Source organism: Gopherus evgoodei, chromosome 24, assembly GCF_007399415.2.
Source record: "Gopherus evgoodei ecotype Sinaloan lineage chromosome 24, rGopEvg1_v1.p, whole genome shotgun sequence".
Lineage (NCBI taxonomy): Eukaryota > Metazoa > Chordata > Testudines > Testudinidae > Gopherus > Gopherus evgoodei.
In genome coordinates this window covers 10,433,829-10,461,200 of record NC_044345.1, presented here as the reverse complement: position 1 = coordinate 10,461,200, position 27,372 = coordinate 10,433,829, and the positions used below count along the sequence as shown (strand labels likewise).

The 27,372-nt window shown below is 60.8% G+C and overlaps 2 protein-coding genes across 5 annotated transcripts; one reads left to right on the top strand and one right to left on the bottom strand.

Moving 5' to 3' along the window:
• Positions 1-7,019: 7,019 nt before the first annotated feature.
• TOMM40L (translocase of outer mitochondrial membrane 40 like) lies at positions 7,020-16,223 on the bottom strand. Its single transcript, XM_030542302.1, has 9 exons — positions 15,526-16,223; positions 14,993-15,060; positions 14,262-14,354; positions 12,498-12,599; positions 10,605-10,710; positions 10,094-10,216; positions 9,640-9,716; positions 9,455-9,557; positions 7,020-7,721 (listed from the first exon to the last, which is right to left on the bottom strand). The coding sequence occupies exons 1-9, from the start codon at positions 15,629-15,631 to the stop codon at positions 7,582-7,584; spliced, it is 918 nt and encodes a 305-aa protein (XP_030398162.1). The 5' UTR covers positions 15,632-16,223; the 3' UTR covers positions 7,020-7,581.
• Positions 16,224-16,292: 69 nt separating this feature from the next.
• On the top strand, positions 16,293-25,696 carry APOA2 (apolipoprotein A2). 4 transcript variants are annotated; one of them, XM_030542153.1, is made up of 5 exons: positions 16,293-16,335; positions 18,871-19,038; positions 24,052-24,128; positions 24,767-24,902; positions 25,417-25,696. In XM_030542153.1, exons 3-5 carry the CDS (start codon positions 24,077-24,079, stop codon positions 25,532-25,534), a joined length of 306 nt encoding a protein of 101 aa, XP_030398013.1. In that variant the 5' UTR covers positions 16,293-16,335; positions 18,871-19,038; positions 24,052-24,076; the 3' UTR covers positions 25,535-25,696. The 4 variants fall into 4 exon arrangements, with proteins under 4 accessions (XP_030398013.1, XP_030398014.1, XP_030398016.1 ...); XM_030542154.1 differs by having other exon boundaries at positions 18,871-19,159; XM_030542156.1 differs by lacking the exon at positions 18,871-19,038 and adding an exon at positions 21,971-22,105 and having other exon boundaries at positions 16,297-16,335.
• The last annotated feature ends 1,676 nt before the right edge of the window (positions 25,697-27,372 follow it).

Sequence of the window (27,372 nt, the reverse complement as noted above, 5' to 3'; positions counted from 1 at the left end):
TGGCCAGGGCATGACTAATTCATGGCCAGGAGCGAGGGTCAGCGTGAGCGAGTCCAGGAGCATAGCAGGTGTGGTCTGTGTCAGTGTCAGGGTGTGTGTCTGTGAGTGGATGTTAATGGCAGGGTGTGTGTGTGAGGATTTGTGTGTGTCAAGGTGGGTGGGTGTGCTAATGGCAAGATGTATGTGTGTGTGTGATAGTGGTTGAATGTGTGTTAATGGCAGAGTATGTATGTGTTAGTGGCAGTCTGGGGGTGGGGGCGTGTGTGTGTTAATTGCAGGGTGTGTGTGTGTGTGCGCGCGTGCTAGTGGCAGTCTGGGGGGGTGACTGAGTGGGTGTTAATTGCAGTGTGTGTGTGTGTGTGCGTGTTAGTGGCAGGCTGTGTCTGGGTATGTCAGGGTGTGTCTGTGGGAGGATAATTGCAGGGTGTGTGTGTGTGTTACTGGCAGGCTGTGTCTGTGGGTTAATGGCCGGGTTTGTGTGTGTGTGTGTGTGTCAATATCTCTGCGTGTCACTTAGAGCTGGGTGAATTTTTTCAGCTGACTAGTTGACCTGAGACTATCTCGCAATTCACCGTGACCTCACCAACCAGTTCTGGCTAAAACACTTGGGGATGAGGGGAGAAATAGGGGCCAGTTACACACCAGGGTGGAGGTGGAACCTCCCTTACAGCCAGCAGTTCATGCACTTACCTGGGGTGGGGAGAGCCAGGTTCAATCCCCCTGCCTGGTGTGGAGAAGGGTTTTGAGTTTCACCTCTCCCAGGTGAGGGCTCCCAAGCTCCCCTCCCCACACTGTGCCACTCTGCATAAATCATGAAGAGTCACTGGGCCAAGGACACTAGCCAGGCGGTGGGTTGTGTGCACAGGTGGGCCCAAAGAGACCAAAGTTCATGTCCCTGCTCCAATGATTTTGTGTCAATGTGGCAGTGTGTGCTGCATGTCTGTGTCCATGCACAATGCATGTTGTGGGGTCAAGTGCAGTGTGTATTGTGTGTACTGTCGCCATGTGCCGTGTTGTGTGTCCATATGCATGGTGTATGACCCTGCTGGCTCGTGCTGCTGTTTGCTGGGCCTGTCCCATGGGTACCTGGTATGTCACCAGTGAGTACTGGCCATGGGGAGCACCAGCCTTCCTGGCAGCTGCCTCTCACATGGACATTGCCGTGTCACTGCCAGCCCATAGGCGCTGGTACAAGAGGCCTGGCACCTTCTCCCATGGGCTGAAGCCTCATGCAGATGCTTCCTCCCCCTGTGCACATGCTGCTGCCTTAGAATGGGGCTGAGCAGCAGGCACTGCCCCCAGCTGCAAGCTGGGGCCTCCCTACTGGTTTCCATAGTCTCTGGAGCTCAGCGGCGACTCCAAGCACGTGCCTGGGGCGGCAAGTGGCAGGGGCGCCCTGCCGGTCCCTGCAGGGGCGGCAGTCAGGCAACCTTTGGCAGCTTGCCTGCAGGAGGTCCACTGGTTCCGCAGATTTGGTGGCAGTTCAACGGTGGGTACGCCAAAGCTGCAGGACCGGTGGACCTCCCGCAGGCAAGCCGCTGAATCCGCAGGACTGAGGCTGCCTGACTGCCATGCTTGGGACGACAGAAAAGCTAGAGCCGCCCCTACTGGAGCTGGGCAAGTCCCTGGGGATGCATTGCAGGCGTTGGGGGAACGTGTTCTGCTCCCGCTCGTTCGTCACCAGTTGTGTCTCCAAACAGCCAAATTCTGGGCTGAGATCAGCTGCGGCCCGAGGGGGCAGAGGCTCTGCCAACTTCACAGAGGCCTATCAGTGAGGTCCCAGCCCTAGTGCCTGCTGCACCCAGGTGCCACAGGGAGCCAGGCCCTACGGCTACACGCAGACATGAGAGCAGAGCAGAGCTCTGCCCCTGCAGGTCACAGGAGCTGCCACGGGGGGCAGAGGCTGGAGCTTAATCCTCGTTTGCAGGGCAACAAGCCCGGAGCAAACACTGCAGCAGGGATGCCTGGCCTGGGACACTCCAGGGTGAGAACTGTGCAGCAGGTGCAGGGCACACGAAGGGGGGGGGTGTTTTACTGGAGCTAAAGAGGGAAACGAGAGTCAACCTGCTTCCTCCTCCCAAAGCAACCTGCCTGTTGTGGGTGGAGGGGCTGGTTTGGGAGGAGGGAAGAGGAATGTGGGGAGAAGGGAGGGGGGCTGGTCCCTGGGGAGGGAAATTTGGGATTATGAGAAGTACTGCTAAAATGAGCAGTGGTGAGAGAGTTAGCAGCACGGTTGGTATTTGAGCAAACATCATTAGGTTTCAGAGTTAATGCCTCTTCACCATGAATAGGGCGGTTCACACCATCCCCAGTGCTCTGCATTCAGGCTCCCCACGGACCCAGGCTGCCATCTCTTCAGTCATCACCCTCGTGGCACATTTCCAAAGATTTCTGTGTAACCAGGGCTAAAAAACAGTTTTATATTAAAGCCAAGATTCTGGAGGCCGATTCTGGGTCTAGAGGTGTGGAAGCCATCAGGGAGAAGGTAGCAGCTTCTGGGGTGAGGGGTGGATTCTGGGGGAGGGGGGAGCAAATTCTAGGGTGAGGGATGGATTCCGGGGGAGGGGAGAAGATTCCAGGGTGGGAGCAGCTTCTGGGATGAGGGGAGGGTTCTGGGGGACGGAGAACAGATTCTGGGGCAAGGGGTGGATTCTGGTGGGGGGAGCAGATTCTGGGGTCAGGAGTGGATTCCAGGGGGGAAAAGCAGATTCTGGGGAGAGGGGTGGATTCCGGTGGGGGGGGGGAACAGATTCAGGGGCAAGGGGTGGATTCTGGAGCAAAGGGCAGATTCTGAGGGGGAGCAGATTCTGGGACAAGGGATGGATTCTGGGGGAAATGGGAGCAGATTCTGGGGCAAGGGGTGGGAGCAGATTCTGGGGTTAGGGTGGATTCTGGGGAGGAAGCAGATTATGGGGTGAGGGGAGGATTCTGGGGGAGGGAGAACAGATTCTGGGGCAAGGGGTGGATTCCAGGGGGCAAAGCAGATTCTGGGGCAAGGGGTGGATTCTGGGGGTGTGTGAAGCGGAATCTGGGGTGAGGGTGGATTCCAGGGGGGCAGGAAAGCAGATTCTGGGGTGAGGGGTGGATTCAGGGGGGGAGCAGATTCTGGGGTAGGGGTGGATTCCAGGGGAAAGCAGATTCTGGGGTGAGGGGTGGATTCCAGAAGGGGAAGCAGATTCTGGGTTGGGGATGGATTTGGGGGGGGAAGCAGATTCAGGGGTGAGGGGTGGATTCTGGGGAGTGGAGCAGATTCAGAGGTGGGGGTGGATTCTGAGGGGGGAAGCAGATTCTGGGGCAAGGGGTGGATTCTGGGGTGAAGGGTGGATTCCAGGGGGGAGCAGATTCTGGATTCTGTAGCTGCAGTTCACCTGGTGTCTTGGCGATGGCTCTACGGTGGAGCCAGGGGGATGTGAAGTGACACCGGGAACAATTCCTATGGGGAAGAATATGAAATTCATTGAAATGCGTGAGAGCTGCTGGGAGCTGAGGGGAAACCTGCCCTCTGGGCCCATGAGGAACCTCACGGACATGAACAACCCTGCAGCTACAGTTGCCCGGGCAGAGTCTATGCCCATCTCATCATCACCCTGCCTCTGGCCAGGGCCCTGCAGCTTCTCTCCCCAGCACTGCCAGACGCTGTGATGCCACCAGAAGGCTCCAGGCACGTCCCCCCCACATGCTACTTGGCCCCTGTCCCACCCAGCTGGTGAGGTGTCCAAGGAGCACAGCTCTGCCAGTACCCAGGGCCCTCAGGGAAGCGGGGCCAAGCCACGCCAAGGGCTAGATCCACAAAGAGATTTATGCCCCAAACCCCGCTCGGCTGCCACCTAACTCTGGTGGCGCTGCTGGGGCACAAAGCCAGCAACACGCAGCACCTCACTTCTGCTGAAGCCCTGCTGGACTCACAAACTAGGCGCTCCCCTGCCCGGTCCCTGGCAGAGCACAATCAGGCAGGGTCATTGGTGCACGGCCTAGACCCACATCCCGGGTGAGTGCCCTGAGCACCGGCCTCATGCTCTCCTGGCCCCAAGAGTTAATTATTGAGACACCGTGGAACAGCTCCAAAGAGCTGGCGCGAGCCCTGGCCCAGGATCCACTGCAGCCTGATGGCTTGGGCACTCACCGGGGAGGGGGCAGACCTGCTTTCACCTCCCTGCTCTGAATCAGATCGAGTGGGGATTTGCCCTTATTACCAAAGGTCTCAGACCTCAGGGGAAACTGTCTGCCACGTGCCCTGCCTGCCACATGCTAATTGAATAAGCAGGAGTCTATAAACTGCAGCCTACAGTCAGCACCCAGCCTCCCCGGGGGAGGGCCCATAGCTGCACTTGTGGGTAGGGTGCTGGTGGGGCAGGTGAGTGCTGGTGGCAGGCTGTCCAGGACAGCGCTCTGGGGCTGGCTGGCTGCAGGAGCCTGGGGTAATCCTATCCCTTCCTCTCTGCGCTACAACCATCCTGAAAGCAGAGGGATGGGGCCAGTAACAGGTGCATGGAGCTTGGCCCCTCCCCTCTACTTTTGGTGGTGGGGGCACAGGGTGCTGCTCCAGGGCAGAGACCAGCTGTCCATCAGAACCTGGAGCGGCTCTGCTTAGCCAGGGCCAAATAGCAGGAGTCTCCCCGAGCTGCCAGTGCCGCACTGGGCACATACGTCCAAGTCCTGTCCCCACCTGTGCTGCTGAGCTGTAACCCACGGGCAGCGTGCCTGTGTGTGCACACGTGCAGCTGCACCTCCCTCCACAGGCTGCTGCGCGTAGGGGATAATAACCTACTTATGCCGCCAGCGACTGCTTTAGGGGCAGAGGGCCAGGCCTTGGGTCTGCAGCTCCTGAGAGCCACACAGGAAAATTCAGTACATGACCTTGTCATTAGAGGCAGCATGCGGGAGCCTGTTGAGTGAGCCTGGGGCAGGGAGACACCTCACTGCATCAGCCCCCATGGGCCGGCACTTCCACTGCTACCTTCCAGACCCAGCCACATTGGTGCTGAAAGGGCCTGATGATGCATTGCAGAGTCTGTCCTCTGCAGCTCCCCAGTGCAAATCCAGTCCAGCACAGCAGGGATCAAAGCTGCTTCTCTCCCATGGCTGGCTGGTGGCCACAGTATGTGGCGAGTTTGGTGGGTCTCAGCTCCAGCCCCCCACCTCACTGCTGGCCAGGCTCAGTGGAGAGGCCAAGAGCTGCCCAGGACATGGAGACCTGTCCCCATCCTGGCTGTGCCACGGAGGCAGGGCCATGTGGGTATCAGGGGGCTGGCCCTGCAGATCCACCAAGAGCCCCACTCTGCAGGGTTTCAAGCCCAGTCCTCCTCAGCCATGCATCCACCTACTGGTTTCAAGCTGAAATATATTCCATGCAAATTATGCAGATTAGCTTACTGGAAATTTGCAATGAGCATCCCTGCTGGGGCCAGACAAAACTAGATAGGCCCTGAGCCCCTCATCTCTGGTCCCACCTGAGCCCACACCCCCAGCTGGAGCCCTCACAACCCTGCACTCCAACCCTCTGCTCCCCTCCCTCCCCCCTGAATTTTGTTATGTACACCAATATGGAGGTGATGTGTGACACAGAAGGACGCCGGCAGCCAGCCCCAAGGCCCCTGGGACTGTCAGAGTGGGGGCAGCAGGACAGACTGAGGGGACCTGGCCCAGCTGCAGGGGAAGGGCCAGAAGAGGAAGGTCATTTCCAGCCTCACTGTGCACCCCCCTCCCCCCCCAGCAAGGAGGCTGCACTCTCCTGGCCCAGAAGCCTGGCAGCATTTTGGGGACTAGCTGCAGGTGCGAGGGTTAGGCCAGAGGTGCAGGATTGTAAGGCCATAAGCCACCAGGGGCTGCACCTGGGGAAATCTCCTGCTGCCCCGGGGGCAAATGGCTCCTTACACAGGATAGTTGATGGGGCCTCTCCAACCCAGACTCTGTAAGATCAGCCAAGGATCCAGGCACTCTGCCCCACAGGCAGCACCCCCAGCTTGGGGGGCAGGGAGCAAACCTGCAGTACGGGGGGTGGGGGTGAGAATCAGAGTGTCTGCTCCAGGCTGGGAGGAAATGTACAACCCCCTGTGTTCCATGAGTGGGTTAGTGGTGCTGGGCTCCAGTGCACCTGTTCTCCTGGCTCCGTGGGTTGGGCTGTGCCAAGGGAGGGGGGATGGCGCCCCCAGCTGGATGAGGCTGGAAGGAACAGAAATCAAATGAGTGGGAGAGAGGACTGGGGACAGGGTGGCAGCCAGGCTGGGCTTCACATAAAACCCCACAGGAGTGCCCAGAGTGCTGGGGAAAGAGGCCCCCTTGTACATGTGGCTCCCCCCCCCGTGGGGGAGGGAAGGGGAGGAGGGTTTAAGGTTAGCATGGGCATGTGTGGGCAGAGGGGACATTCTAGGCCCAAGGGGGGGGGGAGATGTGAGCTGTGGGGGGAGCTCCTGCACTGTGCCCAGCTCCCCAAGCATCCCAAAGCACATCAACCCCACTCATGTCCCTGCCCATCCTCCCTCTCAGCCTGCCTGGCCCTGCCAGCTCTCTGGGAAATCCCCACGCTCCTTTAGGCTCCTGCCCTTCCAGCTGGCCAGGCACAGTGCAGCCCCAACCCAAGATGCCTTGCATGGGCTGCAGCCTACGTGGCGTAGTGCTGCTGCCCTCTAGGGGTAGGCTCAGTGCATCCAGCTGTGTATCCAAAGCCCCATACTGCTCACAGCTCAGGGGGAGTCCCCCTCACTTTTAAAGGTGCTTCATGCAACAACACCCTGAGCAATGGGGCAAACCTGGGCATGGAGAGGGTCCCACCCCATCTGTACTTTCCTCACTGAACCTCTCTCAACCTGCAGCAAGGACTCCTCCGGGAGCAGAGAGCTCCCAGCCCAGCCCTAAACAGCCCTCCAGAACTAGCTTGAGGAGAGAGATCCCAGGGGCTATCCAGCCCAGCCAAGCCCCAGCAGAAGCCAGGGGACAGAGTTGGTGCAGCAGGATGGAGCAGCTGCGGGTGGTGGGGGGTGTCCGAGTCCTATCCCTCAGCCACTGACTCCAGCCACCCCTCAACTCAAACACTTTAATCAGGTTCCAAGCCATCGTACACAGCGTGAGAACATCAGAGGGACAGCCCCCCAAACTCCCCCACAGCACAGGACCCCCCCTGCCCAGGGCACAGAGCAGGAGGAGATGCATCACCTCCACTGTGCAGCTCCTGGGGTGACTCGGCGAGCTGCCCAGGGGAGGGGAGGGAGATGCCCATGTGACATCCCCTCCCCAGCTCAGCCGCCTGCAGAGAAGGGCTTGGTGGGGGGAGGAGAAAAAGTGCCCCCCAGGACACCAGGTATCAGATGCCCTCTGGACACAAGAGCAGCCACTCGGGGCAGGCTGAGCTGCAGGCCGGCCCCAGCTGGGCACTGGCTCCATGGCACAAAGGCTCCCTGAGTCAGGAAGGCAGCGGGCAGGCCCCCGCACCCCCCAGGCTGCGGTGAGCGGCCCCGCCCCACGCACACGGCCAGGATCCTGCTCCCGCCTGAGCAAACCAGTCAGAATCCACTTAGTGCCAGGCTCTGCCCTGCCCCCACCGGCTGGGGCGAGAGCAGGGAGCCCCGCGAGGGCACTGCCCCCTCAGCCCACGATGACGCTGAAGCCGCAGTGGAAACGATTCTTCCAGTGGTTGAGGAAGGCGCCCAGGGCCAGGGTGACGGGCAGAGGCGGCAGCTTCTTCTCCAGGACACCCCCCACGCACCAGTTACTGTCCAGGAGACCTGCAGGGGAAGGGACAGGAGCCACTGGGCAGCTGGACGCATCCCCACCCCCAGCAGCCGAGAGACCATGCCCCGGAGCCCAGCCCCCACAGCTCAGACCCGCCTGCCCCCCATTCCCAGCTGGAGAAACCTCGGTTTGGTCCACACTCCAGGTCATCCTGCTCCACCCCAAAGCCCAGCACAGGGCTGCTCTTGGCCCCACTCCCTGGGGCTCCGGCCAGCTGCCATGGACTTGTAGCCCCCCAATCACAGCATGTCCCACCCTGGGCAGTGGAGCCTGCTAGGAGCCCCAACAGTGCAGTGGGTGGCTTGGGGCCATAAGCAGACCCCCAGCATGCTGTCTGCCTGAGCCTTGGGGACCAGGGCGCCGGCTTCTCCTCCCTGATCCCAGCTCCTCTGGGGCTGTTGCTGAATCAGGCGGGCCAAGGGCTGGGAACCCCAGGCCAGAAGAGCTGCCGATGGAGCAGGAGACGCCAACCAGAGTGCAGAGAGCTGGGCTGGGGAAGGGGGAGCAGCCAGGCAGCCCTGAGCACACTCAGGGGGCACACAGACAGGGAGCTATCCTGGGGTGAGGCTGAATGTCAATCAGCTGCTGCTCCCTGGCAGTCCCATGGGTCAAGTCACAGGGGACACTGGCTGCAGTCTCCACCCCTTGTGCTCCCAGCACTCAATGCTCCCAGTTGGGGGTTGGCCCCACACAGCCAGATCTGTGCCCGGCTCCTGCAGGAGAAAATCCTGCCTCAGGCATCCTTCGGGAGAGAGCAGCGCTGGCTCGGGAACAGGGCCTTTCCCCTCTAGGGGGCGCCAGCTCCAGTCCAGCCCAAGGGCAAAGGGATTGACATGGGGGATATGGGGCCTTTCTCCTCTAGGGGGCGCTGGCTCTGATCTGGCCCCAGGGAAAGGAAAATGACTGGCTCGGGAGATGCGAGTGACAGGCTTTTCCCCTTGGGGGCATTGGCTCTGATCTGGCCCAAGGGCAAAGGAACTGACCTGGGGGATGTGGGGCCTTTCCCCTCTAGGGGGCGCCAGCTATGGTCCGGCCCCGAAGCAGGAGTGCTTACTGGCTCAGAGGGAGATGGGGCTTTTGCTGGCTCTGGTGCAGCTCTGGGCATAGGGGACTGGCTGGCTTGGTGTGGGGGATGGGAGATTTCACAAACCCTGGGCAGAAGTTTCTAGCCCTTTTCACTAATAGTACAGCCTTACACACAATGAATAGGCAGATGGGTCGCTACTGCCCCCTACTGGATGGGATACGAACAGCTCTGCAGTGTGCAATAGGCCCTAAACTGCTCATGAACAGGGAGATTCCCCTGTAGCTCAGGGACTCTAGGCCTGCGCTGTGGTAGCTGGGGGGTCTGCTTCCATGCTTGATGGTGCTGGGAGCTGGACAGAGAAGCTGGGACGTTCCCACATGGCAGAGAGGAGCGAAGGGAGAGCAGGTTCCAGGCTCACGCCCAGCCCTCAGCAAGCGGGTGGAGGGGATCAGAGGCCAAAACACCTGAGCGGTGTTGGGAAGACCCCAGCTATGAACATCCTCAGTCCAAGTACCAGCTGGCTCCCAGCAGGACCATGCAGCCATGCTGGGATAGGCGTGATCTTGCACCTTCTGGCACTGTGAACAGAGGCAGTCTGTGGGTCCAATGGTTGTGGAGATGCCTTGCCCCCTGGGCGAGGCTGGCACAGCCCTGGGCAGCCCCCTGCCTGAGTGGGGGCTGGCCCAGCTCCACACTCACCTCGGAAGACCATGTTAGCCTGGGGCAGGTTGAGTTGGTAGCCGAAGGCAAAGGTTGTGTCCTGCAGTCGGGTGTTGGCCTCCAACTCCACCCCGACCTGCACCTGCAGGGAAGGAAGCACAGGGTGAGGGGCGCCCCATGGCTGGCCTGGAGGATGGGGGCAGCCCCTGGGGGGGCGGGCTCACCTGCTCATTGGCTCTGTGGTAGTAGCTGGCATGGGCCCCACCATAACCAATGTTCAGCGTCGCCACCCACTTCAGAGCTGCAGAGATACAGAGGGAGTGAAGCTGGCATGGGGGGCAGGGCTGGGGAGGAGCTGGGCACGGCCTTTAACTCACTCTGAAGCGTGCTGGGGCGGAAGCCTGGCCAGGAGGGGACAACTCGGGTAGGCGCTGTACAGGCTTCACCTGTGATGCCCCTCTGTGCAGACCCACAGCCCCTGCTATCCCAGCCAATGCTTCCCAGTCCCACCTCTGCCCCCCACGATGCCTCCCACCCCAGGGTCTCTAAGCAGGGGTACCAGCTGTGCCATCCCGTGACATTTCTGTGCTCCAGGGCTTGGACATCCTTCCCCCCCTTTTCTCAAGGCTCAGCTCTGACATAGGCAGGGCTGGAGCAGGGACCAAGCCAGGCTCGTACCCGTGTACTTCCCTGCCAGGGTGACGATGGCGCCCTCCTCGCCCGGGCGCCGGTGATACACCATCTCCCCGCCCAGCACCAGCCGCGAGGTCACGCTCTGCAGGAAGTGCGCCACCACAATGACTGCAGGGAGGGAGAGACCGTTAGCACTGGACCCCGCAACCACCAGCCAATGGGAAACTGAGGCACTGAGCAGGGAGGGGCCTGCCCAAGGTCACAGCAACTTGGTGCCAGAACCCAGGAGTCCTGACTCCCAGCCCTGCACACTAGCCAACGCTCCCCTCCCCATCTGACATGGGGGGGGGCTCATCAGCCCCGCCGCTAGCTCCAGAGCAGCATGGCCATGAGGCTGGGCACCAGGCTATACACACTTGGTAGGGGAGGAGGGGCAGCTCTGTGCCGAGCCCTGGGCTGCGGGTCTCGGGCAGGAAGGGGGTGGAAGGAGCCAGCGGCAGGAGAGTTTAGGACAGGAAGTGAGGCAGTACAACAGGGCCCACGGGCTGGGGCTCACCTGATTGGCTGAGCACATCGGGGTTGCCCAGCGTCAGTGTGGCCGTGTAGTCATCGCCACGGAGCTCCCCGTCGAACTGCCACGTCACAAACCGGGCCTGTTGTGTCTGCAGGGAGCAGCAGGGGCTTAGCCGGCGGTGCGGCACCTCCTGCCCCACATTCCCCTGCCCTGCCCTCCCCATTACCCCACTCCCCTACCCCATGACCTGCCCCATCCCCGCCTCACCTTACCATAGCCCCACACTCTGCCCTGTCCCACACCTCACCCATTGACCCCATCTCATCACAGCCCCATGCCTCACCCCACAGCCCCACCATCATCCCTGCCCAATGCCCCAACCCATCACAAACCCTTGGGCCCACCCTGCCCTACACCTTGCCCCATGTCCTCATGAGGCCTCATCTGGGGAGCAGCCAGTAAATCTCACTTCTATCCACTCTCCTTCCCTCAGTAGCTGGGGCCATGACCTGACTGTGTCCTCCCCTCAAGCCCCTTGGAGGGCCCTTGCTAGGGCTCTAGGTACAGCTTGGCACAGGGGAAAGCAGAGCCAGGCAAACCCAAAGGAGGTCCCCACCCAACCCAGGGCAGCTCCCCCTGCCTCACAATGATCATGGGGGGCACTGCTGCTCCGCCCAGCCTTTCCCTGGCCTCGCCCCGGTAGCTCCATTCAGCCTTCCCCACCCCTACCCCTCAGCCCTGGGGTGCTCTGCCCCTCCACCAGTGCTGCACCCAGATTTCCCCCTAACTACCCCTGCATTTACAGCCTCCCCAGAGAATTCCAATTAGCAGGGATTAAGCCCCGCACGACTGGTGCACACTGGGACACATCCAGCACCCAGGGGTGCGATGAGTAAACTCTGCTCAAGGGGGGAGGGGAAGCTAGGCACCAGAGGGGAGCTGATCCCTTCCCAAGCACAATGCCCCCTTGATGGGAGCGTGTGAGCAGGGTCTGGCTACAGCCACAGCTGGAGACACACAACCTGTGGCAGCAGGTAGGGGCTGTGAGGGGCCCAGAAAGGCACTGGGAGAGAACACTTGGCCCCTCCCCTGCAGACTGCCAGGGGCAGTCCCCATACGCCCCCCAAGGGAAGGGGGCTGGGCTATGTCATCGTCCCCACTACAGAGAGGGAAACTGAGGCACAGCAACTGCCAGGCAGTGTTAGAACAGGCAAGGAGAACCCAGAATCCTGGTTCCCACCCCTGCTCTAGCCACTAGTCCATGCTGCCCTCACTGCTCCGGCACTTCTGCATGGAGCCGAGAACCTGGAGCCCCTCCCCCAGCCACAGCCCTCTCCATTCCAAACCAGGGCACCTGAGGCAGCGCAGGACCTGGCTGGGCTCCAGCCCCCCACGGCTCTAGGGGTCGGTGCAGCCAGATTAGCAGCTGGGAGAGCGCGGCAACTGCCAAGGTCCTAGCGCTTAACTCTCAGCGTCAGCACTTTGAACAACAAACACACACAGCCTCTGCCACTCCGCCCCACGCCCTGCCCCTCCCCATCTCCACACACAGCCCCCCTCTGCCACACACCCTGCTCCCCCCACCTCCACACACACGCCCAGCCCCCCTCTGCCATACACCCTGCTCCCCCCACCTCCACACAACCCCCTAGTCCCCCCTCCTTCCCACACCCTGCTCCCTCCATCTCCACAACCCCCAAGCTCCCTCACCTCACGGTCCCTGTGCCACGCCCCCATTCCTCCACACATGCCCGGCACCCAATGCCCTCTCCCTGACACTATGCATTGCCCACCTCTGCTCCAAAACACCCTGGCCCCCACTCCACCCACGCCACACCCTGCCTCCCCATGCCACACCCACATGCCATTCCCCCTACATGCCCTGCCCCACACCTGTCTCCTCCGCTACCCTGCAGGCCCAGGGCAGGGCCTCACCTGGAAGACGGCCTTGGTGCGGATCCGCTCCGCCACCAGGTGCAGCACCTGAGCGTTGAGGCTCCCGCAGCTGTCGATGTCCCCGACAAGCATGGGGAAGGTCTGCAGGGAGAAGGGGCACGGCGCTGGGATGGGCTATGCCAGGAGGCGCTGGGTCTCTTCGGGGGAGCCCCACACCAGCTGCACACACCCCAGGGATGGTGCCGTCAGCAGCCCGGCCCCCGCCCCGCAGGCTATGGCAGGGGAGCCACCTGCCTAGGGAGCCTTCCCTCCTGCCGTGCTCCCAGTCTGCTTGGGAGCGGGGTGCAGCAAGTCTGCGGGGTCTCCTCAGCCTGGCTCCTGGGAGCACTAGCTGTGCTGGAGGCCTCCGCAGCCCTCCCCACAGCTGGAGCTCTGCCCCCATCCCATGCCCCACACACGCCTCCCTTGCCCTGTCTCCTATGCACCCAGGCCCTAGCACCCACTGAGCACAGGCTGGGCTCTCCAGCTCCTCCTGGTGGCACCTTCCCAGCTAAGCGCTTCCAAAAGGAGAGCGCGGACAGGGGCAAAGCCCCAACATTTCAGCCTGACACCCATTCCCACCCCTCCGTCCAACAGCCTCAGAAACACACCCCATGCGGACCGACACACAAACACACCCAGCCCAGGCCCAGCCTCCAAGCCAGAGCCCTGGCCCACCCACACGGTCATGCCAATCCCATGGGAGGAGGGGCTGCCATGCCCGTGGGCTGCTGCCAGCCCTCAATGTTCAAATATCCTGAGTCAGGCTTCAAAGCACCCTGCGATGGCATCAGAATGAGGGGAGCACTGGCTCCTTTCCCTCTCCTGAGGTGCTGTGGCCTTTGGGGTGCACTCAGGTTCTGGGCGGGAAGCTCATTCAGCACTGGGCCCTGCAGGCAGGTCGGCTGGGGGGCCCTGCAGCGTGACTGCAAGAAGCCCCCCACCCTCCTGCAAGGAGGGGCACTCAGAGCCAGCTTGTGGTCACAGGCCCTGTCTGAAGAGGATGGGGGGACCGCGCTGCTGCCACCATGGGTCATAAGCCCCTCAGGCGCCTGCTTTGCCCAGCACTCCCGTCCCTGTAAGAGCCTGGAAGACGGTGCCAGCTGGATGCCCACATGAGCAGGATCCAGGGATTCTAACTCAGATGGAGGGTGAGCGGCAGGGCTTGCTCCCTGAGGCTACTGGTGACAGGTCACACATCCACCCGGCAGGCAGAGGAAATCTCCCACTGCAGCTCAGTCACTCACCTGCCAGGGAACGCAGCCTATGTGGGGATCCCATACATCCCTCAGCAGGGGACCCCTCCCACTGCTGGGGCAGAAACACCAGAGTCCCAACCCTCACCCTGGTCCCTGTGAAGAGACTGAGGCATCTCTCCCAGCTCTGCTCCTCCCTAGCACCAGAGCAAGCCCCCAGCATTCACAGACATGCTTCATACACCCTCTGCCTGCCCAGGGAGCTCCGGATCAAACTTGCTGCAGAGATGGGGGAAGGGATCCAAGTCAGCATGCGGGGGCGGGGGGGGGTGTAGAACCCAGGAGTCCTGGTCACAACCCCCTGCTTTTATGGGGAGATTTTCTAGCATGCTCAGTTGGCACCAAGTGCACTGGAGGATCCCCGCCCCCCACTGAGAACAAGGGGAGCTTTGGGGTGCTGAGATCTGAGCATCTCAGACCCTACTCCATCCTGGTGCTGTGAGCTGAGCTTGGACACCTGGCTCCCAGCCCCTGCTTCAGCCCCCTGCACATTTGGGTTCCAGCTCACCTCGGTGGGGCTAAGCTGCCGGTCTCCTACGTAGGTGGTGTTGAAGTGGTAGCTGGACTGGCCGACTGTGCTCATGTGAATGGTGTGGGTGACCTGGGGAGGACACAAGGGGGTCAGGCTGTGCTGGGGTAGGATGCTGTGTGCAACCCTCAAGGGCTCCAGCTCTTTCCAGCCCAGCCAGCGTGGACAGTGCCACCTGATCACTGCCCCTCCCAGCCCAGCCATGGCTCCCCTCCTCCAGGGCCTCCTCCATCTCTCTGAGGCTGCAGAGCCCAGAGAACAGAGACCCTCATCGGCGACCCAGTGCGAACCTGACTGGTTGCACTGCACACTGGGATGTGTAGTCTCGACTAGGGTGTGCGTGTCCTTACACCGCTCAGAAGAGGGGTGGGGGAGGTGACAAAGCCCCGGCTCATTGCGCCAACCCCTCACCCAGATCCCGGCAGCATCTTCACCTTGACACTCCAGCCAATCCAGCCCCCAGGAGGTGTTTCCCAAACAGCCTGTCAGTGGGTACCCAGCTGGTGGGTTTGAGCCCAGCTCCGAGAGGGAACGTGCCCAGATCCCCCATCTCCATCCCTCCTGACTCTCCTGGCTGCCAGCCCCTGAAGAGGGGCCAACGCATGCACCGGAAGGGGCCCTCCAGCTCCACGGGGGAAGCAGGAGCTAAGCTAAGCCTGGAGGGTACTGGGGGTGACGGAAAACAATTGGAGGCGCGAGCTGCAACTGACCTGAAAATGGCTGCTCAGGGCTTTGTTGATGATCAGCTTCACCCCTTCCATCTGCTGGGGGAAGACTTCTGCAAGGAGACGGGGCGGAGAGAGACTTAGGGACACAGCGCAAGGGCCACGGAGCCAGAGACAGGCAGACGGCTCCTCTGTGCTCCAGGCCCCACAGCCAGGGCTGAGTTCATCAAGGGCGAGTCGGAGGAATGGAAACTTGGTTTAGGGAGAATGGGGGGGGAAGACCCCGTTACTAGTCCAGGGCTCGGACCTCGGCTTCCCCAGCCATCTAACACGTTAACTCCCTCCTGTCTGCACATGGTCACTCGTAGTGCTGCCAATCGCAGAACGGGACCCCGGAAACACAGGCGAGCCGAGTGCCACAGCACCCCTGCTATGGGAGGCCGGAGCTATGGGAGGCCGGAGCAGCTGGGCGCTCCCCGCACCCCCACCCTGGTCCCTGCAGCACCCCCGGCTGGCAGAAGGGCACACTCCAATCCCCTCAGCATGCCTCTGTCCCAAGAGGGGTGGCCCAGACTCACCTTTGCATTGCCGGTGGAGCTCATCGAAGCTGCCTGGGTTGGTAAGCGGCTCCTCCCGGCGCAGAGGTCTGTGCAAGTCGAGCACTGGTGCCAGCACGTTCCCCATCACCCCGCAGGCCCTGCTGCCTGGCCCGGGGATGCAGGGGTGTAGCCGCCCTCTAACCCACCCTCAAATCCCTGCCTCCAGTCCGAGGAGGAAAGACCTGGAGAGTTCGGGATCAGCAGGTGCCCGCGGGTTCCCCCGTCAGAGCACCCCCAGCTGCCCCCTGCCCCGGGGACCCTACGCACATGACCCCCGGCAGGGTCTGACGCCTGCACGGAGCTGGGCTGAGATCGTGTCCCCTCTCCACAGCCCCTTGGGGCAGCACGGCTCGGAGCCCGGGAGGGGGGCTGGCTGCCCACGGGAGCTGGGGGGCAGGGTGCCCTGACGCGGAGAGAGGGGGTAACTGCCCACAAGGCGAGGGGGAAGAGGGAACGGGGGGGCAGTTGTTGGGGGCACAGGCTGCCCCAGGTGGGGGCTGGGGGGCTGGTGTACAAGGAACTCCCCAGGCAGAGTTGGGGGGCTGGATGAAGGGGGATCCCTGGGCAGGGGCTCCCCAGCCGGGGAGCTGCCCCGCACGGTGCCTCTGGGCGCTGCCGCCCCCAGCTGCCCGGCGCTCACACGGCCCGGACCCCGTGCTGGGCTCCGCTCACCCTGCGCCTGCTGGGCGCGGCCATCTTGCGCCCGGGCACCGCCCCCGCAGGAAGTGGCTTCACTGGAGCGGCCACCGCCCCGGACGCCATGTTGGAAGCGGGCACCCCGCCCCCCAGGTGCCGTCGGGCTGGGGGTGAGGGGTCCGGGCGGCCCGGGCGGGTCCCTGGGGGGCACGGCGTGAGCGAGCAGCTGTTTGCCGGCTCACTTCTTTGTACCGCTTGTTCTCGTTAATGATCCCTGGTATCCCGGCCGCGCCCCGGCAATGCCTTGGGGTTTGCCCCCCCGACCCATTGCTTTGCTTCAGCAGGCCCGGGCGGGCCACGGAGGGACCTGGTGCCAGAGCCGGGCTTGGGTGTCAGGGGCACTTGTGGCACCTGTGACTCTGGACAGGTCCCGTTGCCCTTCTCTGCCTCAGTTTCCCCATGTGTACAATGGAGCAGTGATCCTGACCCCCTGGCTGTTGTGGGGCCAAGATCACTAGTGTCTGTGAAGCTCCCGATGGTCATTAGCCCTTCCCCACCGTTTTTGGTCGGAGGGGAGGGGCCTCTGGAGGCCTGCACAAACTCCAAACTAGGCAGCCCCCCCCACTTTCTGTAGGACATTCTGAGCTACTGGCACTGCATGCACTGTTAGCCCCCCACCCCAGGTGGCGGCATTTTCAGAGGGCTCAGTGATCCCTCTGTATCTGTTTGGTGACTGTGCCTGGCTGGGACCCCCCAGGGACAGGGAAGTTCTGCAAGAGGGTGGGAGCTCATCATTGTGTATTAAAGCAGAATGTGAGCCCTCCTGGGTTCAGTCGAAGCAGGGCCTATGACAGGGTGATGGTTGTCCCTCACTCCTGATTCCTGGCTTCTCCCTGCCGGCGCTGGGGTCTGGGAGCCATGCTGAGCTCTTTCCACCTCTACCCTCCACCCATTGACGGGCTGCAGGACCCACGGGGGTGGGCCACAGATTTGTACCTCAGAAGGGACCATTGTGATCATCTAGTCCAGGGATAGGCAACCTATGGCACGGGTGCCGAAGGTGGCATGCGAGCTGACTTTCAGTGACACTCACACTGCCCGGGTCCTGGCCACTGGTCTGGGGTCTCTGCATTTTAATTAAATTTTAAATGAAGCTTCTTAAACATTTTAAAAGCCTTTTTTACTTTACATACAACAATAGTTTAGTTATATATTATAGACTTATAGAAAGAGACCTTCTAAAAATGTTAAAATGTATTACCGGCACGCAAAACCTTAAAATAGAGTGAATAAATGAAGATTTGGCACACCACTGCTGAAAGGTTGCCAACCCCTGCTCTAGTCTGATCTGCTGCACGTTACAAGCCTCCCGCACCCACTCCTGTAATAGACCTCTAACCTCTGGCTGAGTTACTGAGGTGTGCAAATCATGAGCTAAAGACTTCAAGTGACAGAGAATCCATGGCCCTGGGGCTTCCCAGCAGTGGGTCTGAGCAGCTGCAGTTTCCTGCCCCTGGGCTGGGTTTGGGGGTGTTTCCACGCTGGGGGGCTGGAACTGGCTGGAGCGCAGCATTGTGGGAGCTGGCTGCTGAATGAGGGAGCAGATGAACTGGGGGGGCAGGGGAAATTGTAGGGTGCTGTGCATCAGCAGGGGTAAGGGGGACCTGTTTTCTCCCTGCTCCAGCTCTCTATTCTGATGGGGGAGGGAGTCCCTTTCTCATCCCTTTCTCCTCAGAACTTCCTCTCATGACCCCCAATCACAGGGCCCAGATTAACCAAGTGATTCCCCTGCAGGGTGGGTTCCTGGCCATGTTGCCTCAGGCCAAGCATGTTAGTGACCCCCCCACCCCGCTTAAAGGAGAGGAGCCCTCTGCACCCTGTGACCCAGCTGGAGCAGGGCCCTCGCTGGCAACTCCCAGCCCCTGCTTGCTCTCCAGGGTCCACTGCCTCCCCACTGTCAACACAGGGCTTTCCTGGAAACAGAATCAAACAAACAAAGTGACCAAGCCGGGGGGGGGGGGGGGCGGGGGCGGGGAGAGAGCCTGGCAGGGCCTCTGCGCTGCCCTCCTGCTATCTGGCTGTGAGAGCAGGAGTCCAGCAGGGCCTGCCCCCTTGCATCCCCCAGGCCTGCGACCTGCCTGTCCTGGGTGTGTCTGCCCCAGTGCTGCCCATGTGGGGGTGGCACTTACATAACTGGCCCTTTGCACAGAGGAACACGGGGCCTCTCCCTCTGTCAGGGAAGCAGCCAGGCATGGGAGCTGCCATGCAGCACTTTGGCAGTGCCACCTGACCAGGATGGTTTGTGCCAGACTGCCGAAAATGGAGTAGCCCAAACTGAGCCCCGGACACCTCTGGGCTTTAGGAGAGTTCCTGCCTGGGCCCCGTTTTAGTGGGGCAGGTGGAGTAGGCCCATCTGTGTTGGAAGGTGACCCTAACCCAGAGGGCAGGGAGTGGGGCTGTGCCAACACAGAGTAGAGCTGTTTGCGACCCGGGGCAATGTTTGGGTTATGGACGCCAGGGGTTAAGTCAGGAAATGCTGCTGCTAAGATGATCTGGGTAACTCTGACTGGGCCCTACTGGTGTGGGCGGGGGGAAGGCTGCAGGCTCTTTGGTTGACTTGAGACTCCTCTGTACACAAGGAGCGGGTGGTAGATTTTCACCCAACAATGATTTTCATTTTAAATGAAGGAAAACCAGAGCAAGAAAGATGCAAGATGTGGGTGAGAGCACAGTGTGCCTCTCCTCTAACAGTCTGCAGCACGTCTGAGCAAATGGCTGGAGGAGAGGGATGAGGAACATCATGTTGCCACCCACAGAGGACACCAGGCTGCCCAGTTAGGAGCTCCCGACACTGCAGTGAGTACGTCCCAGAGGTTTGTCTACACACACATCCTCTGGGCCTGGGTGGGACCCTGGCCTGGCCTCTGCTCTCGGTTACAGCTGCAGGAATCCCCAGGAGCTGCGCCAACACCAGCAGGTGACTCTGGCTTCACACCGATGTTAGCGAGATTCTGATCTGGGCAGGTGACCCTGTGTGCGTCCCGCAAGCGCCCAGTCATCCTGCCAACATCGGGCCAAACCTAGGCAGTGACCCAAACCCATGGTCATTGCAAGCTCCCGTGGAAAAGCAAATGGTTTGGCACCTCTGGGTTGGGAGCTGTGGATCGGTAGGCATAGCGGCATGGGGGGCTCACCCTGCGCCCTAGCGCTGTCTGCCAGGCCAGGCCAGCTGCAGAACTCCAGCCCACACCCGACCTGCATGGGGGAGGGGGGCTGCCAAACTGGCCCATTCCCTCTCTCCAAGGCCCCACACCAGCCGAGCCTTCCCCCTGCCAGGGCTGCCCTGGCACATGCAGCTGGAGTGCTCAGGGATCCATGCAGCCCCTGCAGAGGGCCGCATGCTTGGGCCAGTGAGGGCTGCGGATCTGTCCTGCCCTTCTGGGCTCAGGGATTTGCTAGCCCCATTGCCGGCTGCCCCAAGGCCTTGTCTCCCCATAATTCTGTGGCCAGTGAAGCCACAGGGCCCTTAGTACTGAGCCAGCTCCAGGGATCTGCCATGTGACAACAGGAGAGAGCCAGCAAGCCACTTTCTGCTGCTACTGACTGAGGAGCTTTGTCTGAGTCAGGGAAACCTTACAGCTGCTCTCCCTCTCTGCCAGCTGCACGGGGGAGCTCTGCCATGGGCCCCCCCAGCCAGGCTCCTCATGTGGTTGGGTGCTGGCCTGTGGCAGGGGCAGTCGAACACCCCTCCTAGGTGCTCTGTGGAGTGGTTAGGCACAGGAGGGGGAATGCTGCTCCTGGCTCTCTTGGGCAGGTCATGCCTTGGCTCTGTGCCTCAGTTTCCCCAGGGGCTGTGGGCCTGATAAATAAATGCTGTTAGAGGGCTTTGAGATCCTCCAAGGACAGGAGCTGGAGAGCAATGAATGCTCTTCCGCCCCCCTGCACTGCGCAGCTTAGCCTGGAATGTCCCATAGGGCCACTCCCACCTCCACCCCGCTGACTCATCCTGACATGTTGGAGGTTAACGGTCAGTGAGTGATAAGATTAAGTCACACTGTCCTTCACCCCTAGGTGCACAGATGGTGTGGGTGCACTAGACTAGTCCGGGCAGGACAGCTCGGAGGGAGAGCAGGGGCTAGTGCGGTGCAGGGAGCCAGGAGACTTTTCCCCCTAGCCTGCACCCAGCTTTCCCCTGCAGGGCTCCAGGTCAGCTAGCAAATCAGCAGCCCTAGCCTCATGGGTCAGACACCCCTGGAGGACTCCAGCCCCGTGCCCTCCTGCCAAGCAGTGTGGCCTTTTCCCATGGCAAATGCTGGCTAAGCCCCTAGGAACTGGCTCCGGTGGGAGGTACTAGTGAGGGCAAGGGAGGCAGGCTGGCTCCAGGCTCCTTCCTGGATTGAGGCCCCAGCAGCTGGAATCTCATAGACTCATAGACTTTAAGGTCAGAAGGGACCATTATGATCATCTAGTCTGACCTGCACAATGCAGGCCCCAGAATCTCACCCACCCACTTCTGTAACAAACTCCTAACCTATGTCTGAGTTACTGAAGTCCTCAAAGTGTGGTTTGAAGACCTGAAGCTGCAGAGAATCCTCCAGCTCTCCCTGCTCACTGGCCTGTGTGCCCCACACAGGCTGTAAGGGTTAATGCTCTCCCTGTGGGGTACATGACAGGCAGGGCTGAGTCACTGCCCTGTCCAGCTCCACTAGCCCCACGCTTGCCCTCTCCAGGCCCCAATTCACAGAGGAATAGGAGATAGTAGTGAGCCCTACCAGCTCAGCCCACAGCCCTGGGACCCACTCAGCTTGCCCCATCGGCTTCCTGGGGCAGCCCGTCTGCTCCAGCTAATCTAGAGCTTTTATCCATGATGGCCAATTCCTGCTGCAGCACCTAGCACATCTGGCCAGGTGTACAGTGCTACCCGGGGGTGGTTGGTTCAGGTCGGGGATTCCTTCCTGACCCTTGGTGACCTGTCCTGAAGCCTGATACCTGTTCTACCTTATGGTGAGGCCCAGCCCCAGAGCTCACTCTTGGTCAGACACATCCAGGGCTGTGCTAAACTCTGACTCCCTGCAGGAGATCCACTGTGCAATCTCCTTTCCTGACGTGTAGGCACTATGGGAGGAAGAGACAATGCCAGCGGGGTGGGTGCCAGTCCAGAGCATGTCCTTTGTGGCACAGCCTGGCACGCCACTGCCTTGCTCCTCCCCTGAATCTCATTACAGACGCCTTCCTGGCACATTCCCCTGCCTGGGGCCCAATTTATCAAGTCTGTATAAAGATACCATCTCCTTTGCCCAAACCCTTCCCCCTGTGCCAGGATTCCACCATCCTCCACCCTGGGTCTGCTTCCCCAGCCCACCCACAGCCAGGCTCCAGCCCTGCTTCCAGGGGCTCCCTGCTCCTAGGGTCACCACACAGCCAGGCTTTCACCAGCTCCCTGATTAACACCTGGCCCCATTCCCCAGGTTGTCTGCTGTTCCCCTAAACACGTTTCCTTAAAGGGGGGATTTAGCGGGACAGTGACCACTGGCCCCGGGCACCACTACCCCTTGCAGGGGACAGAGCGTGCTGCTGCAGTGCCCGTAACAGTACTACCCTTGGTGCCCAGCAGACCCTAGACAGTGCCTCAGACACTGCCTGGTGACACTGGTGTTTGTCCCGCTGACCCCATGCACTGTGCAATGGCCAGCAACCCCCACCACGCGACCCTTAGCCCCAGCCTATTTACCAGGGATTTGTCAGTTAGTGATTGTACAGCACAACATCAGCACATTTCCCTCCCCAGCACAGCAGTGAACCCCCGGCCCGGGGACCAATGAGTGGGCAGCGCGGGCTGGCCCAGCAGGTCGGGGGATATAAGCTCCTGCAGCCCCAGCCAGGGCACCTGCTGTTCCTGACCAGTTTCTAGCCCAGGCCTCAGGTGAGCAGCCCGGCAGGTCTGTCTGCAGAGCAGAGTGGGGCGGGGGCGGGTTTACAGGGAAACAATGAGCTTATTTGAGATTTTGAATTAACATTGGATTTTTTAACTGAGATTCGCCCTCCCTGGGTGGTTGAGAGCGGCCCCCCGCCTGCCTCGTCAGAGCCCGGCTGGCTCCTGGGCATGAGAGAGCCTTTGCCCAGGACTGGATTAGTTGGGGGGTTGGTGCTACTTCTGCCACTCAACAGCAAGAGCCACCCTGGAGCTGGTCCCGGGGGGTGAGGGGGCACCAGGTGAGGCTGAGCTGCTCATGCCCCTCTCTAGGCCTCTCATGGGACTCAGATCCCCTGACCCCATCACCCTCACCCGCCAAGGGCTCCCCAGGCTACAGGGCAGAGCATGAGCCAGGGGATCCACTCTAAGGCAGGGGGAGCCAGGCAAATCCCACCCTCCTTTCCGGGGCGCCAGCGGAGCAAGGGTCAGAGATATCCCCTCTTGGAGCCCTCCCTGCCCTCTGGAAATGCATGGGGGCCTGGCCCAAAGGACCCAAAGGCTGGAGGGGAAGAGATGGGGGCGGTGGGGAGCTGAGAAATGGGGTGGAAGCCTCGGAGACCAGGGACATGGCACAGCAGGACTGAGCAGGACAGTGGGGTGCCTGGGGACATGCAGGGCTGGGGCAGAGCTGAGCGGGGAAGCAGGGGGCAGCGGGGGTGAGGGGCAGGGAGAGGGGACCAGGGAGGGACATGGCTGGACAGGGCAGCTGACCCCATGAGCCCTGCTCTCAGCATCACAGACCCTTGAATTATTTCCTTCCTCTTCCTAGTGTCTTTCCATGGGGCCCCACCAGCCCTTTGCTGCTCCCTGGGCCGCTGGCACTGATCGTGGGGCTAGCAGCCCCTTTGCCTTCCCCTCTCAGAGGCTGCTCGGCTCCCCTGGGTCTAGTACCATGCTGGCCCATGGCTGGGCGGCCATGGCAGTGGGAGTGGGCAATTAAGGATTTATTTTATAAACAGAAATTGCCCTGGAAATGCTCCTTGGGGGCCGGGGAGACCCGGGAGTGTGTCCAGCTCCCCTTGGGAGCATCAGTGGGGTTAGGGCCACTTACACCATCCAGGCTCTAGCCTAGTGCTCCTCCCCTGGCAGAGGTGGGAAGTGCTGTCCCTCATGAGCACAGGTGGGCACCATGGTGGGAACAGGACCCAGTTGGACGAGGCTGGCTGGCAGGGTGGGATAAAAGCCCGCTTGCCCTCAGTTTCCCCCGGCTCCCTGTGCAGTGCCCCAGGGGAAGTCCTGGGTGGGTCCCCCGCAGCTGCTGCTGGAGGAGTCTCACTGCCTGCTCACCAGCGGAGCTGGGCTACCAGGCAGCCCTTGCCATGCCCACAAGTGCCCCCTGCTTCCTCCCCGTCCCAAGGTGGAAGAGCTTTTGTCTCCCGGCTCAGCCTGCGCTGCTGTCCGTGGCCTCCCAGGGACTGGGCCTAGGCAGGTGGGGAGGCAGGGATCAGCTGTGCAGAGCCCCCACCAAGGCCTGGCCGAGCTGAGTGCCAGGGCAGAGGGCCATTGTCACGCTGGGGAGACCGACAGCCTGATCCCCTCCGCCACAGCTCTCAGTGGTGCCCACGTTAGGGGCTTCCCCTGTGCATGGCCTGCTCAGAGCCCTTCTGTCCTACAGACACTGCCCAGCCGTTATGCCCCGCGTCCCCTCTGCCTCGCACTCCAGAGCACCTGTGCTGTTAGCCAGCGTTCCTGGCCTTTACCTAAAGGGGGTGTGCCTCCCCCCCCCCCGGCACAATCTTCCTGGGCTCCTGTGGCTGGTCTCCTTGTTAATGGGGTAATTAGCCCCCATCTGCCCCTCTCCTTAATCAGGCCCTCCCCGGGGGCCTGACTGGTAAGCCAGGGACAAGGGGGCTGGTTGGGGCAGCTGCTGATTCCCAGCCCCCTCTGCCCTGCAGGTCCCGGAGCGCAGCGCCTGTCACGATGAAGGTGTTGGTCTTGGCTGTGGTGCTACTCTGTGTGTGCAGCTTGGAAGGTAAGAGCCTCGCCAGGGCCATGCCCTCCACCCCCAGCATGGTCCGTCTGCGCTGGCCCCGAGATCATTGTGGGATGGACCTCGCACCTCCAGCCCTCAGCAGCTCCCTACGGGCCATGCTGCACACTTGGCAAGAGCCGAATTCACCGAAGCTGCCCAGAGGATTCAGGGGGCCTGGGGTAAAGCAATTTCGGGGGCCTGTTCCATAAAAAAAAGTTGCAATACTATAGAATACTATATTTGCATGAGGGTCCCTGCAGGGCCTGGGGCAAATTGCCCCACTTGCTTCCCCCGAGCAGCCCTGGAATTCACTGGTGGGTGAGATTCTTCCCTGTAGGCTCCTGATCTCACCCAGGGCCAGCCTCTTCAGGGAGGGAGGGGCTAGGTTAGAGGATAGCCGTGAATCAGGACTTCTGGGTTCTGTTCCCAGCTCTGGGAGGGGGTGTGGCCAAGTGGGTTAGCGCAGGGAACTGGGCACAATCTTTGGGGCCCTTCCCACTGGGGCTGAGGGATCTCCTCACTCCCCCCTGCCCCATGGGGCTATCGGATCTCCTCTGGACTCCCTGGGGCTGATGGATTGCCCCAGCCCCACAGATTGCATGAGGCAGGGGCCTAACCCAGCTCTCCGGGCCACGCAGGTGCAGTGGTGAAGCGCAACGCAGAAACCCCAAGCCTCTCGGATGTCTTCACCCAGTATTTCCAGACTGTGTCTGAATACTTGAGCAAGCACTTGCCGGAGAAGGCGAAGACCGAGGAGCTAAAGACCCAGGCAAGGTACGGGCTGCTGTGGGGAGTGTGGAGGGGGGGTGCTGCCATCTGGGGGTGGGGGCACCTGGAGGGAGAGGGGCAATGGGGAGTTCAGAACGGGCAGAGTCTGCTGGGTGCACACAAGCAGCTGGGGAGCCTCAGCACTTAGACGCTGCAGTGTTGAGAGAGCAGATTGCCCCTGCTCCAGGCCCTCTGACATGCCACCCCAGCCTGTAGTAGCAAGGCAGGGCGGGTGGAGTGGGAAGAACAGAAAAGCCACAGTAGCAGAGTCCCAGGCTGCAGTGAGGATCATTTCCAGCCTAGTCCGCTGCACACAGCATGGTCTGAGGCTGAGCATGGGGCCAGGAGCCACTGAGTGCTGTGTGAGCCTGGGCAGGACGCAGGCCTGCTCTGTGCCTGAGTTTCCCCACATAGTGTTGCGTGCAGTCCCCGTGCCCAGTAGGCAGGCAGGGCCCCGGCTGCTGCATCTCCCCAGCCAAGTCCTGCCCGTCTCTAAGGAACCAAGTATCTGTCACCCTAGGGCTTATCTGGAGCAGGCCAATGAGCAGCTTTCGCCTATCGCCAAGCGGCTGCACACCGAATTAGTGGAGCTCATCACCCAGCTGGTGGAGACCGGGAAGAAGGCTGTGCAGAAGTGAGTGAGTGGCCGGCTCCCAACAGCCCCGGGGCAGCTGCTGATCAAGGCTGGGCGCTTTCCATGGCAGCGAGAGGAGGAGACTCATGGGCCGATTGTGGCACTAAACAGCTGGTGATATCACCTGACGGGGGGTGGGAAGGGGGTCCCAGGAGCAATAAATCTGATGAGACTACGCACAGCGTCACGCGTGGTGCAAAGCCTGAAGCAGAGGGTGAGCGTGTGAGCATGCGGCCGATGGGGTGGGTGTGCAAGGTGTGTGCGATGCAGGCAGAGCAGGGTCCTTGTCCCTCAGGCTCCCAGTCAGCACTGCCTGGTGTATTGGATCAGCAGGTGTGTCGGTGTGTGCGCATCACTGCCCCCTGCTGGAGGGGACTGAACTCTTCAACTCTGTGGTTATATTGCCCTCCAGTGGCTGGACATTTGAAAGGCCCAAAGTCCTTAGCAGTCCCCATGGAGAACGATGGAGTCTCCCTCCCTTCACAGAGAAAAATGAAGGGTCCCCCTTTCCCTACTCCCATGGAGGACAATGGAGAGGTTCCCCTGCGGGAAGGAACCAGACGCAGACAGCTTGTGTGTTCAGGAGAGCGCCCCGCCGTGAGGCGTGGCAACCTTTTTATTCTTTCAGTTACAGCGTCATGCATAGCTTACAGCCTTGTTTACTTGTTTCGCATTGGTGGAGGACTCGTTCTTCCCCTTCTCCCCTCACCCACTGCATGTGGGCAGAGCGTGCGGTACTTTCCTAATCTTGTGATAATATGGAGTCAGCATTCTGAGGCAAATCAGCATTCTGTGGCAAAGGCAAAAGGGGGTTTTGCAGGGGCGGTTTCTGGTGGCCTGCCAGCCAGGACCGATCCCTACATTCCCCCACCTGCATCACAGCTGTAGTTGAGCGACCCCCCTTGGTCACTTATCGGTGTACTGTGAGGTGATCCAATCTCTGAATCCCCAGTATGTCCTCCTCCCCCCCACCCCCCAGTCTGAACAGAGTCCAGGGATTGCCCCAGTCTCAGGGCACACTCCTGGGGCACAAATCTATCTAGCACCCGCTCCTGAGAGTTGCAACCACATGGCCGCTGCCCAGCCCAGGGATGGCCTCTCAGATGACCCGCTGTTGCTTAAACACACCTGTGATGGGGTTCGGGGGCAATCCAGATCAGTGCAGGACTGTGTCAGCACTTGCTGTGCAACCTTGGGTGCCTCACAGTGCTTTGCTGCTGTAGCTCCCAACCCGGGACACTCACAACCAGCCAAACAGCATGCAGGTCATACCGTGAGCCAGGGTCTGTGTGCTAGACAGTCCAAGGTCAGCCGCTCTGACCCCAGCAGCCTGTCCATAGCCCCACTCTGGGCTTCCTCTAGCTTTGCATACACCCAGCAAGGGGATATGATATAAATATATGAACAACAGGACCCAGGATAAGTGATGCCAAATTAAAGGAGTAAAGTTATAAGGAGTCACAAGCAAATAACAATGAAAAAGCATCAAAGAGTCTAAAACTTAATCTAGCAAGATACAGGCTTGGGTCCAGGTGGTTTCTCACCAATATTAAGATCCCAGAGACCTTAAACACGCCCCTTGGTTGAAGGATCCCTCTTTCTCAGCGTGTAGGAGCTCCTCGTTTGTCTCAGTCTAATGATGGATGCCAAAGACGGCTTCCGTCCTTGCTTATATCTTCCTAAGTTCAATGAGCTTGTTTCAGATGCAGGCTGACCTCATGTGGGCTCCCCATACACCCTGTATGGGAACGGGGCTTCCATTGCTTTGAGTCCACCATGCTTAATTAACACAGGAGACAAGTAAATAGCTGTGACATTCTCTCCTGTCTCCCCATTTGCTCA

Coding starts and splice junctions, on each gene's coding strand:
- APOA2 (XM_030542153.1), top strand. CDS start 24,077: ATGAAGGTGTTGGTCTTGGCTGTGGTGCTACTCTGTGTGTGCAGCTTG. Junction 24,129..24,766: donor CTGTGTGTGCAGCTTGGAAG/GTAAGAGCCTCG, acceptor CGGGCCACGCAG/GTGCAGTGGTGAAGCGCAAC. Junction 24,903..25,416: donor GAGCTAAAGACCCAGGCAAG/GTACGGGCTGCT, acceptor CTGTCACCCTAG/GGCTTATCTGGAGCAGGCCA.
- TOMM40L (XM_030542302.1), bottom strand. CDS start 15,631: ATGGGGAACGTGCTGGCACCAGTGCTCGACTTGCACAGACCTCTGCGC. Junction 14,355..14,992: donor CCCTGAGCAGCCATTTTCAG/GTCAGTTGCAGC, acceptor TGTCCTCCCCAG/GTCACCCACACCATTCACAT. Junction 7,722..9,454: donor GGCTAACATGGTCTTCCGAG/GTGAGTGTGGAG, acceptor CTTCCCCTGCAG/GTCTCCTGGACAGTAACTGG.